General features: G+C 37.5%; 1 protein-coding gene across 7 annotated transcripts in view; it reads left to right on the plus strand.

The window, feature by feature from the left end:
- WWOX (WW domain containing oxidoreductase) overlaps positions 1–16,228 on the plus strand; it is a 485,118-nt gene that overhangs the window by 111,219 nt on the left and 357,671 nt on the right. For 6 of the 7 annotated variants that reach the window (XM_068203073.1, XM_068203074.1, XM_068203075.1 and 3 more), the window contains exon 8: positions 918–1,182. In XM_068203073.1, coding sequence (XP_068059174.1) covers positions 918–1,182 — 265 coding nt within the window. Of the gene's footprint in view, positions 1–917; positions 1,183–12,874; positions 12,902–16,228 lie in introns of those variants that run through there. The other variant, XM_068203080.1, reaches the window with a different exon arrangement.

Below are 16,228 nucleotides of genomic sequence, written 5' to 3' on the forward strand. Positions count from 1 at the left end.
CTCTGAATGAAAGATAGATCTGTAACTAAATGGTATTATTTTCTAATATTAAGATATAAGTAAATTAATAAATGAAATTGTAAGAACTGGGAGGAGAAATACTTTATGGAAATTTCCTTTTCTTCATCTAAATGTCTTTAGAACATTCACTACTTTGTTTCTTTCCTTTTTTTTTAATAACAAACAGCTGGTGTTTAATGACTCTGTCAGACCCAATTAAAAAACGTCAACTAGTTACTTTGATTTGTGTTCAGCCATGCCATGGGTATACTTAAAAACATTATGCTCTGCCAGAGCTCATTTTGGCTTTGTTTACATTTATCTTTTAAACATATAAGACTATTGATGGCAAGTTACCAAGGTTATAACCCCTTTATATTCATCAATTTTTAATCTAAAAAAGAGCTTAAGAGGCAGTGAGACTCATCCATAGTTACTTGAACACTTAAATGCAAGTGTGCTCTGTGTGAGCACTGGATGAAATGATCAGGGGATGGGAAGAAGGGGAAAAGAAAAGATGCTGGGTTGCTCTGCTTTTAGTGCAGAGTTATTTTATCCTACATTACTTCCTCCAAGCTGATCATGCTTTCATGGATATATGGCAAAATCTTTTTCTTTTTTTAATTTAAAATAAAGTGATTTGTAAATTGCATACAATGTCTTTAAACCATCAACGTGTTTTCTGAGTTGTTTTTGTTTATTGTTTGCTGTTTATAATGATCCAATAATTTTACTGCCATATTATATGGGACTGTTCCTTGGGTCTCAGGCAATTTTCAGTAGATGCTTTCAGCTGCTAAATAAGCTGCTGTTTTATGCTGGTTCTGGCCAGGATCTACTCTGTCTACATTTTATATTGTTCTTAATGAGAGTGAAATTAACTCTGGGGTATCTAAGGCCTATTTACTGTTTCTCAGATTTACAGAAATTAAAGACTCCTCTGGAAAGCTTGATTTCAGCCTGCTTTCTCCATCCAAGAAGGAATATTGGTCTATGTTGGCCTACAACCGCTCCAAGCTTTGCAATATCCTGTTCTCCAACGAGCTGAACCGACGCCTCGCTCCCCACGGGGTGACATCCAACTCAGTCCATCCTGGAAATATGATTTATTCCTCCATTCATCGCAACTGGTGGCTGTACACTCTGCTGTTCACCTTGGCTCGGCCTTTCACCAAGTCCATGGTAAGTGAATGCCTTAAAGTATTTTGTGCATCTCCATTTTTTCAAATCGGGGCAGAAGAGCTGTGAAAATCCAGCTGTATGTATCTACCTCTTCCCTTTTATAACCATGACCCTGAATTTAATGGCAAAAATCCTGCCAAGACAGTGCTCTAGAAGAGAATTCTTGAACCATCTAAGATCTACTTTGTCAGCCTTCTGTTAAGGAACCTTCTAAGATGGAGTGTGTGACCTTGTTTGCATATATGATTTTCACTGTGATTAAGTACATCCTATGTCTTAGGTGTGGGATAGTCTAGAGTTATTTCTGTGCTCAGGATACGTAACACTTCAAAAAAAATTGCTTTGGCGTTTAAGTGGAATATGTTGACTGCATTTTTTATGTAAACAGATGCCCTAGTTAGAAAAGATACTACAGATGTTATTAATGGCAGAGGGAAAGTGCTTTCAGTGGTAAAAGCACCTTCATTCATATTTAAAAAAAAGCAACAACCCAACAATTTTCTTGATTCTTACAAAGTGCTGAAGACAATGGGTGTCTTCCATTTGTCTCCGTTGGACTTTGGACTGGAACCATGACATAATGAAAGGCTTTGCAGTTCTTCATCGCCAAGGTTATGAGTCTTTATTATGTAAGAATTTGCAGCACCTCCAGCACTTGGAGGGGTTACTTTGATGCTTTGAACCACTGAGCCAATTATTTATTATGAGTCCAAAGTATTTTTTAGGCAGAGAATGACATTTACTTCATTGAGAACTGGTTTCCTTTAACCTGTAGACTGTTTTTCATTCCTTTTTCACTGACCAGGAAGGGTGTTCCCAAAAAGAGGAGCAGGGAGAAGGAGTCTCCCTTGAATGTTTGCTTCTATGAACCAGGGAAATGAAAAGATCCATACCATTGCAGAATCTTAATTTATACTGGGATAACATGTGTGGAAAACAGAGGGTGTTCAAAAATCGGATTATGTGTCCATAAAAGAAAAATACTGGATCTTCAGTAAGACCATGGGGAAAAAATATAAACACTCCAGTGTTGACCAGGTCTCATTAAGGAGAGCCCTCACACCTCCAACCTCTGGCTGCATTTTGCAGTCTGTACATATGCAAAGCCTATTTATGTCCACAAGATTGATATGTGAGTGCTCTGGCACCTTGGGTCGAGTAATAATATCTTTCAACAGCATGTTTTTGTGACCAGGACCTATAAAACCAGGTCTCTGCTGTGTTAGGGATTGTTTGTAAAACAAATTCTTAAGTTCTCCTGAGAATGTGTAAGTGAATGTTATCAAAATCCTGTGAAAAGGATCCAGTCTGTGGATGCTTATGAATTGTTATTTTTATTTACTCTGACATATTTTCACAAAGGGAACCTTTTGTGTTTGTTGCTCAGGGAATCTCATCCTCTAAGGAACAAAATAAAACACTGATGTTAATTTTGAATTCTTTAAAAGAATTGATAGATTTTTAAATAGTGTCTATTAGTGAGTATTACATATAAGAGAATACAAAATACAGGACAAAGATATCAGCACTGAATAACAGTGCACTCTGGTCCAACCCAAATCACTTCTGTAAGTCCTTCATGTTTGTATTTCACTGAGGTTATCTGAATGTCATGATGGAGGGTATAGGCCGAGGTTAAGCATCAGTTTTACAACTCAGATTCTGATATGAATTATGTTCCCCTGAACTCTACCAATGTTTCAACAGCCAGTAAAACTAGAAAAGTGCCCCTTCCTGGGTATGCAAACAAGCTGAGCTGAAATTCTCAACATCATCAGTGTAAGAGGTTCTATTTTAAGGCTTGTAGGGAGCAAATGATTTGCTGCTGCTGCTTCTTTTTTAGGGATTGTGCTGTTATCAACCCAGTATAGACTTTATTGGGGATGTTTTTCTGGGCTTCCTTTCTGTGTTTCTGTGGCAGCTACCCTGGAGTTCAGATGAGTGTTTTGGTCAGAATGTTGGGAGTGATCTCAAAGCTTTACAGCTGCAGTCCCAAGGTGGTGAGCTGCTCGTCCCTGAGCTTTCCAAGGATGTCTGCATTGCACAATGCAGCATGATGCAGCAGCATTTAAAGTAGCTCCAGCTGAGCTGGGCCCATCCCTGGAGCTGAGATTGGAGACAAGGCTGTGTGGGGAGAGGGGAGGTTGGCCAGCCCAGACAAGGAGCCACACAGAAATGCCTGGACCTGTTTTGGTCTCCAAGGCTGTAGCTTCAGCTGCTGAGCATTTTGGTGTGTGGAGAGGACAATCCTTCCTGGAGGCACTTTAAACTGTTTGCTCTGCCCTGGGTTACTGGGCTCCTGGAGTCTTTTATATATCTATATCTATCTATCTATATATGTGTGTGTGTGTATATGCATGTACACACAGAAACTGCAGCTGCGCATACATGATTTTAAGGCATTTTTGTATTATTGTGGTATCCAGGAAGTAGTTTGAAGTAGAGCAATGGAAACTGAAGACTATTCCTTTCTTTCCCCTCGAAATGTAAAATCCACAAGGATTTCTACACAGAAATTTAGAAGAAGTATTTTGTAGAAAGAAATAGTTGCAAATGAATTGCCATTTCATTATTGGAGTGGCTCTACTAATGTCAAAAGGGCTGTTTTTTACTTACCACTAAATAGTTACACAGCGAGTTGGAGATGCTTAGATTATAATTAAATGTCAATTGAAACAAGTGGCCACTGTAAAAACCAAATTGGAAGAGAAGCTTTGAAGGTAACTTCGTAAGCCATGCTTATATTTAGCTGGTTTGATCTAAGACTCTAGGGTTTTGAGTTTTTTTCTTTCTACCTCTTTTACTCTCTTCTCTCTTTCCCTCTCACTTCAAAAACTGACTCAAAAAAAGTTCGAGTTGTTTTTTTTTCTTTGTTTTAAATAATGCTAGTCATTCAGAACCCATCTGATTTGTCATTATTTACATACAAGACTAAAGTTAAATATATTTATTGTAGGTTTCGAGCTTACATGGAGTGTGGTATCTGGTGTCACCCCCAGGTGATTTTCAGTGTACAAAGGCATATAAAATTATAAGCAGAGTGCCATTATCACACACTTGTGATAGTCTTACATAGACCCAAATATTTTTGTTGGCAGGTAACAGAACAGAAAGAGTATCATGTGTTAGAGTAGCAAGAGCTTAACAGATGTTTCAGTGAGCTGCATTTTCAAATCATTTTACATTAAGGAATGGCTGGGGTTTGGGAAGTTCTGAGACTATTGGGTTACATTTCCTGTTGCAGTGCAAAGCCAGCCATTGTGTTGGAGTTTTAGCAGATGTGTTACCCTATTTTAATGGTTGGGAGTAAAACATTGGTTCTGTTGCTGAGATATCAATTACATTTATAAAAGCTCAACTTGTCACCCTTAAAAGCAGTTAGATGTAGTAAGACAACTCTGCCCTTAATTTTTCACTGTGTAAGAGACTGATACTTGAAGGGCTCTGATTTCTTCCTTCTCCCCCAAAGATAGTAACTTTCCAGAACTCGATTTTGTATTAAAAATATTGCTGTTGAGAATTATAAGGAATATTTCTAAGGGCCCAAAAGTCTTATGCATGTCTAATTTTTTTATAAACCCATGAATTATTGTAACTGTGATATTTTCCCAGGGGTGTTTGAGGCAGTAGCCCTGTGTTGCAGTGTTCATACAGGGAGGAGGAAACCCCAGTGCCTCAAATGACTTCACTGGCTTTGCTTTTGCCATAAGTTGGAAGTGTCTGAATTTAAATTTCATGTCATGATTTCCGTGCACATCTAACATCAACTCAGAAATGTTATTCTGGCAAGAAATCAATCTGCATCTACAGGAGTGACTGCAACCTAATGATCACATCTGTTTGCTTTTGATAGAAGCCCAAAAGAGGCCCTGCAGCCTCATCACCTCTTTGCTCTCTCCCCTGTCCATTGATGAAGGAGCTGGAAATACCCTTAGAGTTGGGGATAGAATTCCCCCTCCAAGCAAACATTTTGCTGTCCAAAGATCCGTGTGGGCTGTTGAGTTGATGTTGGCTTCCAGTTCTGAATTCACAGTTCAGGCCAGATTCTGCCCTCAGCTGGTCCTGCTCAGCCCCAAGGGCAGGGTGGGTATGAGCATGTTCCAGCACAGAATTTGGCCTCTCTTTCCTTCCTCAAAACACTGCTGAAAATGCACTGGGGTTTCTTGAAAAGCAAGAGGCAGCTCTTTTTGGAAAGAGCCTCACAGTTCAGGTTTGATCAACACGACAGTTTCTTTTCTCAGATTGAGTTCTGGGCAGGAAGTGAAAGAGGATGGGAGAGTGAAAGGGAAATAGGCACCTACTGGATATTAGCAGCTGGAGTGAGTGAACAAATCACATGGGCAGCTCTCCTGGTTTATGGATTAATGCCTGAAGTGTAAATGTTCAAGTGATGCTAAGCCGCAGCTCTCCTTTTTAACATGCAGGTTTGTGGACCTTACCTCCAGTACCACAGAGGGAAGATAATTTCTTTGAACCCTGATTGCTTCCTTTCACAAAACTCCTATTTAAAATTGACCGAGTTGGGTAAAAGGAAAGAAAGCTTATGTGGAAGAACATTTTGATTTGTTGTAAAGAGATGCCTTCAAAGTAGTTGTTGATCATTTTGTGTGTCCTATCCAGCAATAAAATGTAATATAAGCTGTTTTATTATCAAACTTACATTTAACTGATACATACTTTAACTTGCTGCTAAAATAATTGTAGCATGAAATATAAGGGCAAAGTAAATTTGTCCCCTGTAACCTACACCACAGGAATGGAAAGTCTCTATGGAAACCTATCCCTGTGCCAAAGTGAACAGGTCAGGACAGCAGTGACCACAATGGTGCTCAAGGCCAGCAGTGGCCATGGAATTTGCTGTGTCCAGCACGGCCCCATAGCTGTTTGTGGAGCAACTCTGGTTTTGTCCTGTAATTTCGTGGAGAAAATAAGGAATTTCTTCTCCCTGCCAGATCCTTGCAGAATTTCAGCAGGCTTTGTCAAGTATGTGGGCTGCAAGGCAGGGAAATATTTGGTCCTTGATGTTTTATATTACATGTAATTACGTTTAAATTAGAAAATATTTCCCTATATTTTCAGACTTAAAAAGCCCTTTCTTATTGTTATTTCTTCTCTTTTACTTGCCATCACTTTTGGAGCTGAAGTGCACCTGGAGTGCTGTGGAGTCTCTGAGGTGCTGTGCAGCATTGATCTGCTCAGAATGTATTTGAGAAACCATAAGGAAGGAAATTTCTGTTATGACTGTTGAGGTGCTTGGGTGAAAGGAATGGTGTTGCACTCCGACAGAAACAGCTGAACAGGATGTTCAGTTTTGATTTTTTTTTTTTTGATCCATTTACCTTTGTTTTTTTATGTCATCAATATACTCAGTATTATGAATTTGCCTCATCCTTATGGTAGTATTCTTGAGACCTTTTTCATACTGAAACATCATGAGTTATGTTCGTTGCTCAAAAATTGATCAACTACTGCAACAACTGAAAATAAGGAAGGTTTTGATTCTCCATGGGTAAAGATGACTAAAATTAGAACTGAGTTTGAAGAGACCATAAAAAAAAAAAAAAAAGATAATTTTTTTAAATACTAGGCAGTGAAATTCTGTAGTTTTGGGCCTTTTTTGATTTTCACATTTATTTTACATGTTGCTGTACAGATAATCTCTTTTTTTGATGTCAGTTATTCCAAAAAGATGTGGAAATTTGTGGGGGGAAAAAGGTTCTCTTTGTGGGAATCTGTGCTTTCACAGTGCATGGTTTTATTCTCTTTTGTCAGGGAAGAAAATAGCTAATTTAATAATAAAACAGCATTAGAAAATCTTCTAGATTTATATGTACAGCCTCTTGGCCTCCCTTTCTTCTGACTGATTGGAAGTAAGGTCTCTCAAAATGAGTGTGCGCTGCTTTGCTGCCATGTTAAAGCTCTGGTTCTATACAGGTTTGTGACGCTTCTGGTTTTGTGGCCACACACAAAATATTTTCTTGTGTAGTTCACATAAATCTAATATTTTTTGACAAGCATTGCTAAGAAAACAGCAGAAGAATTTATCACAGAGCTTTGTGACAAATAATTGGGAAGGAGAATGTAAGGGGAAATACACTGCAAGGAACTGTCTGGGTACGTCACATACTTGAGTTGTAGACCCCAAGTCTATAAACATGCATATTTCATGCTTTTACTAGCTTTAGCCACCAACAGTAACTTTTGCTGGGAATAATCTAGTTTGAAATTAAGTCTTGATGATTTTTTTAAAAGCTGAAACAGATTGCCTCTATATTTCATGCATTTATTTAGTGCTAATGCCAACACATGCCTTAACTTGGGAAAGCGGCAGCAATGGTCTGAATGTTTTTTGGAGTTTTCTGGCCTGGATCTTAACATAACTATAAACTGAAGTGGTTATTCTATCTTTGCTGCTGGTCTTCCTTTGTCCACTCTTAATCTGCCCTCAGATTATGGTAGATATTGTTATATGAATAATTTTAAGAAGGTTTGGTAAACAAAAATCCTGTATTTTCTGCCTAATCTTTGTGACCTGGCAAGCAGTGAAAATTGGTGCTTTGTATTAAACTGTGCATTGCTGAAGACCAAATGTGAGTGTGCCCAGAGTCCCCCATTGATTTTTGCTTTTTTGAGCTCCCTTGTCACCTCAGATCCTCCAGGTGCTGCAGGTGAGGCCACTCAACCCTCCCTGTGACCTCAGAGCTCCTCATTTGTGAGCCTGAGCAAGGTCACTTACACATTTTGTTGTGAATAAAAGTACAGTGCAGACCTCCGTAGTTAACAAGCTGGCACATAAATCACAGGATTATTTATTTGCTTTAGTAACTAGAAGGTAATAGAGATAAAATTTTTATGAACGAGGTAACTGTAATCAAAGCAAAGTCAATGTGCTGTGGTTCTTGTATAATGATCCAGTGAACTGTTGCATTCTCGAAAGATGCTCAAACTTTATCTCTGAATAACTGAGATTTTTAAACTGGCAATGAGTTTTTAATCACTTTTTACAGAAAAACAATCCCAAAATGTCTTTTTTGAGGGTTGTTCATCCTGGGGAAGAGGAGCCCTTAGTACTTGCAGTACCTAAAGGAGCCCCAAGGGAGCTGGAGAGGGACTTTTTTCCAAGGGCATGGAGTGACAGGACAAGGGGGAATGGTTCCAAACTGATAAAGAGCAGGTTTGTTTCCCTGTGAGGGTGGGGAGTTCCTGGCACAGGTTGCTCAGAGAAGCTGGGCATAATGATGATCCACACATCTGAAGGTCAGCAAAAAACCAAAAAATTTTGGATGAGGGTTGGATTTTGTTTCTTTGATCCTTAAAGTTAAAATCCTGAGCCCAAAATGAGAATGGTAAATGGTAAAAAGTAATGGCATTACATAATTGAATGTTGTTAGTCTGTGTCACTTTTTGATCATAACTCACAGAGCAATATAAATTGTGTGGATTCTAGAACATGGTTTATCTTTCCACACATTTCTTTTTTCAAGTTTCTGTTTATGAATGGATAGATGTTCCGGAAACCCCGAGCTTTTGCTGGCCTGGGTAGAGTAGATGAAATATGAATTTTTTAAAAAAAAATAATGTAGTGTAGATCCTATGTTATGGAACTACAATTAAAATACTATTTCTTAATTGTGGGATGCAGTGCTTAGTTACCTTATTTTGCTGGAAGCCCTTGGATAGCTGAGATGCTTTATTGTACCATGGTCTTTTCATTTCTCACTCTATCATCTTTGAAGAGGTGCCATACCACTTTAAACAGCTCACCAATCAGTTTCAGATGATGGATTCTCTTTAATCATTTACATCCAGAGAAAGTCAAATATTCCTTAGGAAGCCAAAGTAATCTAACAGAATGTATAGTGTTTGTGCAGCTGGATATCTTATTTATTTGAAGTTCTCAGGGAAATCTCTTCTGACTTTACAAAAAAGATGGAAGAGTAAACAGCACCAGCGTCCAAGTAATATGAGCTAGAAAGCCCCTTCTTTTAGAGAAAAGTCATTTAAAAAGTATATTTTCAAGATCCAAAAATAATAAAGTGTATCAAATGCAGAGTGCTACATAATGTTTTTTCAATATTCTTACTATTTTTACATGTGTATATATATATATGTGTGTGTATGTACCTACATATCTATCCATCTATAGAGGTGAAAAATACACTTGAGTCTTTAATATAGTTCATATTCCTGGATAGGTGAACACAATAAGAGTCTGTTTTCTGAAAAAAAGATTCATCTGTTTGTTTTTTACTGTGTGACATGTCATTTATCATCATGTTGGCATTCCCTGGACATAACTGCATAACTGAATTAACATTCCTAAAAACTTCCTTCCAGGAAAGCTATTGAAAATATGAGTGTATGTACAGAAATATGAATATTTCTAGGCTTTTGGGAGGTATCCCACTGTGATGCTAATAGTGTTTCTAGTTCCTGTCAAGTCTCTATTCCAAAGTTTGTTGTGTATATATAGATATAATTTTTTTCCTCCTGAGGAAGATTTGGGGGAATTTGCTGGGATGGTTTTGTTGGTTTTGGTGTTATGTGTTGGTGTTTTGTTTCTAATTTTGTTGTTGTTGTTGTTGTTACAGATATTAGTGTGGTAATTTCCTTTTTTTCTTCCTAAAGGCAAGACCCAAACTTGCAGGATGTTCCTTGCCCAGCATGGAGCATTGGCCAGATTTCCATGTGGAGGGAAATGGGTCTGTGGTTTGATGAGACTGTTTTAAGGAGTCTGTTCTATTTTTCCACTGGATATTCGCTGGCATTTTATACCTCAGTACCTTCCATTGTATATTAATCTGAGTTATTGAAAGGATTGAATTAGATACTGGTCAAACCCTGAACTTCTTTCTACTGTAGTCTTAATAATTTTATTGTCCCTGTGCCTCCTTGAAAGGGCTCGTGTGTTTCTAAAGAAAGAGAAGAAAAGAGAATGTATGCTCCAGAAAAATTAATGAAACCAAATTGTTTTCCTTAATTTTATGTTGGTTTTGTTGCCAATACCAGTGGGAGATGATGTGCTGCCCTGCCCGTCCTCTTCCTTTACTTAACCTACCCTCTTAAGGCTGCAGTTTCTCACTACAGTTTTATCAAAAAAGGAAGAAAGTAGAATGTATGAATTTAAGAGCTGTTGAAATATATATTATTCAAGAATCAAATTTAACAATCAAAAAAGATTTAGCAAAAAATGGACTTGACTCTGTGTGGCAGTTGAAATATTAAAATGGTTCTATGTTCTGATATGTCTTAGATGACCTCAGTTTGTGTGATGTTCTTGTGAAAAAGTAGCAGATTTGCATTCATTCCTTTCAGAGGGAAGGCAGTCATAATAATGAACTATTGTGCTTAATTCAGTGTAAAAGTGCACCACAAATGATACAAGACTTAGTAGTTTTGCAGTAATCTGTACGAGGATTCATAATCAGAGAATTTCTGGGTTTACTTAGCTTTTAAAATTTCTTTTGAGACTTAGAATACTTGAATCATTTGGATTTTCCAACCTCTTTATTCTACCGTTTCTAGGAAGTTGTTAGAGTAGTAGCATCAATCCTATTTTAGCAAGGAGGATGTCAGTAAATATAAACACTGTAGTCAAATTCCATCCATTATTTTAGTGACAACATGTTTTTGCAGTTATTAAGTATCACTATGGATATAGCACAGTCTTCATTGCATGCCAAAAAAAAATCGATACAAGGTAGTTGAGGAATTTTATTAATTGCAAAAGCATCACCTTGAAATAAGATAAAGATAGCCATGTTGGATGATGCTCTTAAATAAAAATAAAGTAACTTTTGATATGTAGAGAGAATTGTCTTCAAAAACAAGATCTACTTGTCCCAAACATGCAAGATTGACTGGTCAGTGCTGTAGATTTCCATCTCTTCCAGCAGTACTGTCTTAAGGGCTGATATTTCCAAAAATGGAGTTGAGCAGATGTAAGAGTTGAAACATACTGTGAGCTTACTTTTAATGTTTGGTCACATCATTTCTCATTTCTTTACTTTCTCACAGATGGATGTGCACATACAAATAATTGTGAGACTCCTAACTGGATATGGAAGCATTTGCTCAAGGGTTGAGCACCAGGCTTGCTGGGAAAGGAGTAGGTTTGACAATCCTTGTGCTGAACTGGCATGTTAGCGCTGATTTTTGAGTGAATGTTGTACCTACTATTATGCAAAAAACCCTGAAGAACACTTCAGTTTAACAAGCTAGAGCATAAGAATACTTGGAAATACTAGGATTAAATTTTTCACTTAAGTTCAACACTCTTGAATGTAGTTATTTTTCTTAGAATTACCTTGTCTCTCACTGTAATCTATTAATGAATACAATTAGGGTTTTTTCATTTTGTGAGAAAATTGGAAACACAATTTCTTTCCACTGAACAGCATTACTATTAAATTGTTGTCCTGAATTGTCAAACTTGCATTATGATGAATACTACCAGTGCAAGAAAACTAATTTAGCACTTCAAGTAAAGCAAGCATCTTGGCAATTTTTTATGATAATGAATTTATAACAGTGTCATTTAGAATCTGATTGTCTACTCACATCAAGTAGCTGATCCCATCCCAAATAGTGTGGTTATCTAATAGCATTAATTATGGAGCAGTGGCATGATCTGCAAAATGATACAATTGACAGTCAGGCTTCCCATGGCAGAGCAGTGTCCTGCCTCTGTAGGAAAGGAATTCCCCATTACAGGTTACAAAGGCAAGGGTCCCAAATATCAGCAAGCTTGGCATCTGAAAAGTCCTTTCCTGTTTCCTCTTGTGGATCACTGTGGTGACCATTCTGCTTGTAATATCATGGCATAAATGTAAAAATTGAATGGTTTGTTTTCCATGCATAAGATCACTAAAATGAGGGTTTTCTGGGAAACAAATTCGTTTTGTTGGTCAAGATATCATGAGTAAACAGAAGTAATTTAACCAGTTCTGCCAAGGAACAAGGTGTTACCTGAGCTGAATGAACTACATTGCTTGCATTTGATGAACTACTATGTACAAAGTGAGCCTCTCTCTTAGCTTTACACCAAAAGTGGTGATTTTGTGAGAAAAAATGATGTGTTAACTTCTTTCATTCCCTTGATGAGAAATGTATGTGAATTTTCAACTTTTAAAGGCTTTATGGCAGAAAGTATCAACAAAGCTGTCAGTTCCACTTGTGATATATATTTATTGTCTTCTTTTTGGCTTTATGTTTCTAAAGGAAATGTTTTCATATAGAATGTCTTTTTATCGAAACAACAGCTGAGCTTACTTTTGGTGATGAGGTGAAATTTATCATTATTGGATTACATATGTGCTTATTCATAATCAGTAATGTGGTGTTTTAAATGGTCTTCAGCTAAAGTCAATTAGGCTCCTTGGAACACAATCCAGACCATTGCTTGTCTTGGAAAAATCAAATACTCTGTGTGTATACCCATGGCCAGCAAAGCTGAGCATTGCTCAGGGCTTTTTCTGCTGCTAGGAAGGGACAGAACACTCATCTGAAAGTTTTGTCACTGTCCACAGCAGAGATTCCTGTAAATGCAGTCTAACTGCTAATCTGTTCCCCTGAAATAATGTTTATGGTTGGTAATGAAATGTGACTGGGCCAAATTGTGGTCATTGCTGCTCACTATCATTATAAGAAAGAAGAACTTTGCTCTCCTGCTTCTGTTCCCTTCTGCTGGCAGATACATCCATGAATTAATGATATTGTAGCATTAAGAAGCAGGAAGAAAAGGGTTGTCCAGACCTGAAATGGAGACCTAGACCTGGAATGAAGTCGGTCTATTTGCTTCAAACATCTCTGCTGAAATGTTTGTAGTGTGTTGTGCCTTAATGCTTTGGGAGATATTTGTGAGTCCTTCCCAAGCATATATTCTGAACTTATTTGAATGACTTCCTTACTGTGTAAGTGTCAGCACTGAGCAAATGAAAGCTTGTTCCATCTTCTTCATTTGTTCGCTTTGTCATTTTCACAACCTGTATTTGTTAGGGTAAATGCTTTGTGTTTCAACCATGGGTTTTCAAACTTCTGACTTCCTCTGTGGAGGTGAGGTAAATGAATTACCAATTTTCTTTGGCATGATTTACTTTTGAGACTTTTTGGTGGCCTGGGCATTTTTTATGTTGGAAAATGAAACTTGGCTGATAACTGTTGTATCAGAAGACAGAGGTGATTTTGCCTTCCCATGGAGACAGTCAGTTAAGCCACTGCACAATATTGGTGTGTGAGTTCTGCAGGACTGGAAGTGGAGGTCTCTTGAACTAATTTGAAGTCTTTGCTAATTCTCATGCTTTTGCCTGTGCTGTGCTTTTGTCTCTGTCTAGGACTATGATTTTGCTGTGTTTGTTAGCTGATGCCAACTGAAAATGGCAAAGTCAGGGCTTTCAGCAGTGTGCTCACTTCCCACTTTACCAGTAATGCCTGGCTAAAGGCTATTTTATCTGCTACACGATATTCATTCAAATACAAATAAAAAATTGCCTGGACCATTTAATGTTGTCTTTAAGAATATTAGATGAGCTACTTTAGAATGTTTTATAGGCATTTAAATGTAAACCTTTATGAAAAGCTGTGGATTAATTTTCTCAGCCATGACGTGCCCAAAGACAATATGTGCTGTAGGTGAACAAAATCTGGGCTGCAGATAACATTCCTACTGAAATCTCCGGGAAGGGATTGATGTCATTTCCTGCATAGTACTGCCTTAACCACATGTAAATGTGGTTCTCAAAAGGTAAAAATAAAATTTATAAAGAGTTGAGAAATGTTTCACAATGACCATTTTAATTTTTATAATGGTAAGTTTTGTCTGAGATAGTAACACAAATATTGAGGAGTAAATAATGGAGTTTTGTACAAAAAAAGCAAAATTTTAAGAAGGTCACTTTTTTTCTGATGGCAGTCAATGCCTAAAATCCAAATACTCAGGCAATGTGTTCATAAATCCCCACACAGAAGGAAAAATATTCTGCCTATCTTCACTGTGCAAAGAGCTGAAATAATGCTGAGAGAAAAATAACTTTGAGGTAATTAAATGTATAGAATTAAGTGAAGAATTTGCTGTTTTTTCGGAGTTTTCAGATGATGACCATTTTTTCCTAAACATTTATATTGTAATTTTCTTTTTCAACAGAAAAAAGTATGTTTTGAATGGAATCAGATAAAAATGCTTTATTTTTTCCTTATTTCTGCCCCCATGCTCCTTTATTATATCAATAACTAGAGAAATAATTTTCAAATTACTACAAACAAGTCATTGGATTTCAGGGGGAATCTTCAGTCTCATAAGTGACTGTTTCTAAAGTTTCCAAGTGTGGTCATTAATAGATTGATGGAAGCTGTTTCCCAGTTTTCATTGCAATGAATCTTAATGGATGCCAATTAAAATATATTTACATATGTACTTACATTTCCCACCATAACATGGAGCCTGTAACATGATTTATACTGACAGATACTGATTGTTGTTTAATTCTTCCTTTTATCCACACGCTTTTGAATTATGAATTATATCAATCCTTAAATCTTTGTTTGTTTTAGAGTAGGTTCTCTTTTTTTTTTTTTTTTTTTTTTTTTTGCCTCTTGGCACACCATATATGCACTAGCAAGTGCTCGCAGTTTCAGCTGCATTTAAGGAAATATTGTTGTAAGGCTTTTATGTGCTGTACTTCAATCAGCTAGTGCCAGCAGTATCCCAATAGAAAGACCCTCAACAGACCATTTTCAGCATTTTGCTGCAATTAAACTCCTCTGGTTTTAGCCCTCAGGCAATTTAGTACCTTTTTACATATGCACATTATGAACTTTTGACCAGGGCTTGGTAGTCATATATTAGATAGCAGCTTTTGAAAGCAGACTTAACAAGTTCCTCAGAGTATTACAGCCAGAGTCAGTTGTGGAAAAGGTAATTTAACCAACTTGCAGTGAGGCCATTCAGAATCGTACTGATGATCCTAAATATGTCTCTTTTTTTTTTTTTTTCCTTGTTTCCTCTGGAAGCTGGTAGCAAGAGCTCTCAAAGAATGTGATTGATCTTTTATTCAGTAGCTAACGAGGGCTGTGATTCTATTAGTGCTCTACAAGGCAAGGGAACAGTGATTTAATGAAGTGTCTGGCGAGCTGGTCATAGATTTATCCTGTTGTCTCTAATTTGCAGCGCCGTTGTGAGCGTAAAAGAAACTGCACTCACAGTGCCATTAGGCAGGTATTTCCTTAGCAAATTGTTGTAAGGTCAGGTGTAGTTATCTGGGAAAGGCAATGCCTCGGCCCTCGGTGTCTGGAGATGACAGCAGCGGTGCCGAGTGCGCGCTGGAGCGGAAAGGGAGGATCAGAGGTCCGGCTGCCCGTGCAGGAGCAGATGAACTGCCAAGGAACACTAATAGAGTCATAATTGGCCATTAGAACTGCAAAGGTGCAATAACATCTTCATACAAGCTGCCTGGTGCTAGACCTGGTGCCAGGTGCTGTGAGGTTCCGTGGTAGGCTGATCTGGTGAAGCTGCTTTTTTTAATTCTTAAAAAATGAGGCAGCGCGTCCTAATCGCTGCAGTGCAACAGAAATATGAGAACATCAAAACTTGAGTTGCTTTAAAGTGACATTAATGTCTTCAGTACATTTACTTCGGCATGTAACCTGCCAGTCTTGCTCAGAAACGATGCACTAAAATTTGCCATGTAGCTATGGATAAAATAATACCATAAAATGCTTTGCCTTTCACTTAATTAGTACTAAATAATGCAATTTTATTTCTGTCAACCAAAGGCTACCGAATTTTTGTTTTGTTTTTCTTTGCTAACCTGAAATACTGTTCTGGTGATACCTGTAGTGTTGCACAGCTTTTTTTCAGCATTGTTTTTTCACAAACCTCTGAGTCCAAGTTAGCCAAAGGCAACCATTTTCAGAAAGAATTTGTCTTTGCATGAATTGCTTGGCAATTTGAAAAGGAAATTATGGTATAGCTTTATAGATTGTAGAGATAAGTCAAGTATTTCAATCCAAAAGTAATGCAAAATAATGAAGCCAATTTAATGTGTGGTTC

This window comes from Anomalospiza imberbis, chromosome 12 (genome assembly GCF_031753505.1).
Source record: "Anomalospiza imberbis isolate Cuckoo-Finch-1a 21T00152 chromosome 12, ASM3175350v1, whole genome shotgun sequence".
Taxonomy (NCBI): domain Eukaryota; kingdom Metazoa; phylum Chordata; class Aves; order Passeriformes; family Viduidae; genus Anomalospiza; species Anomalospiza imberbis.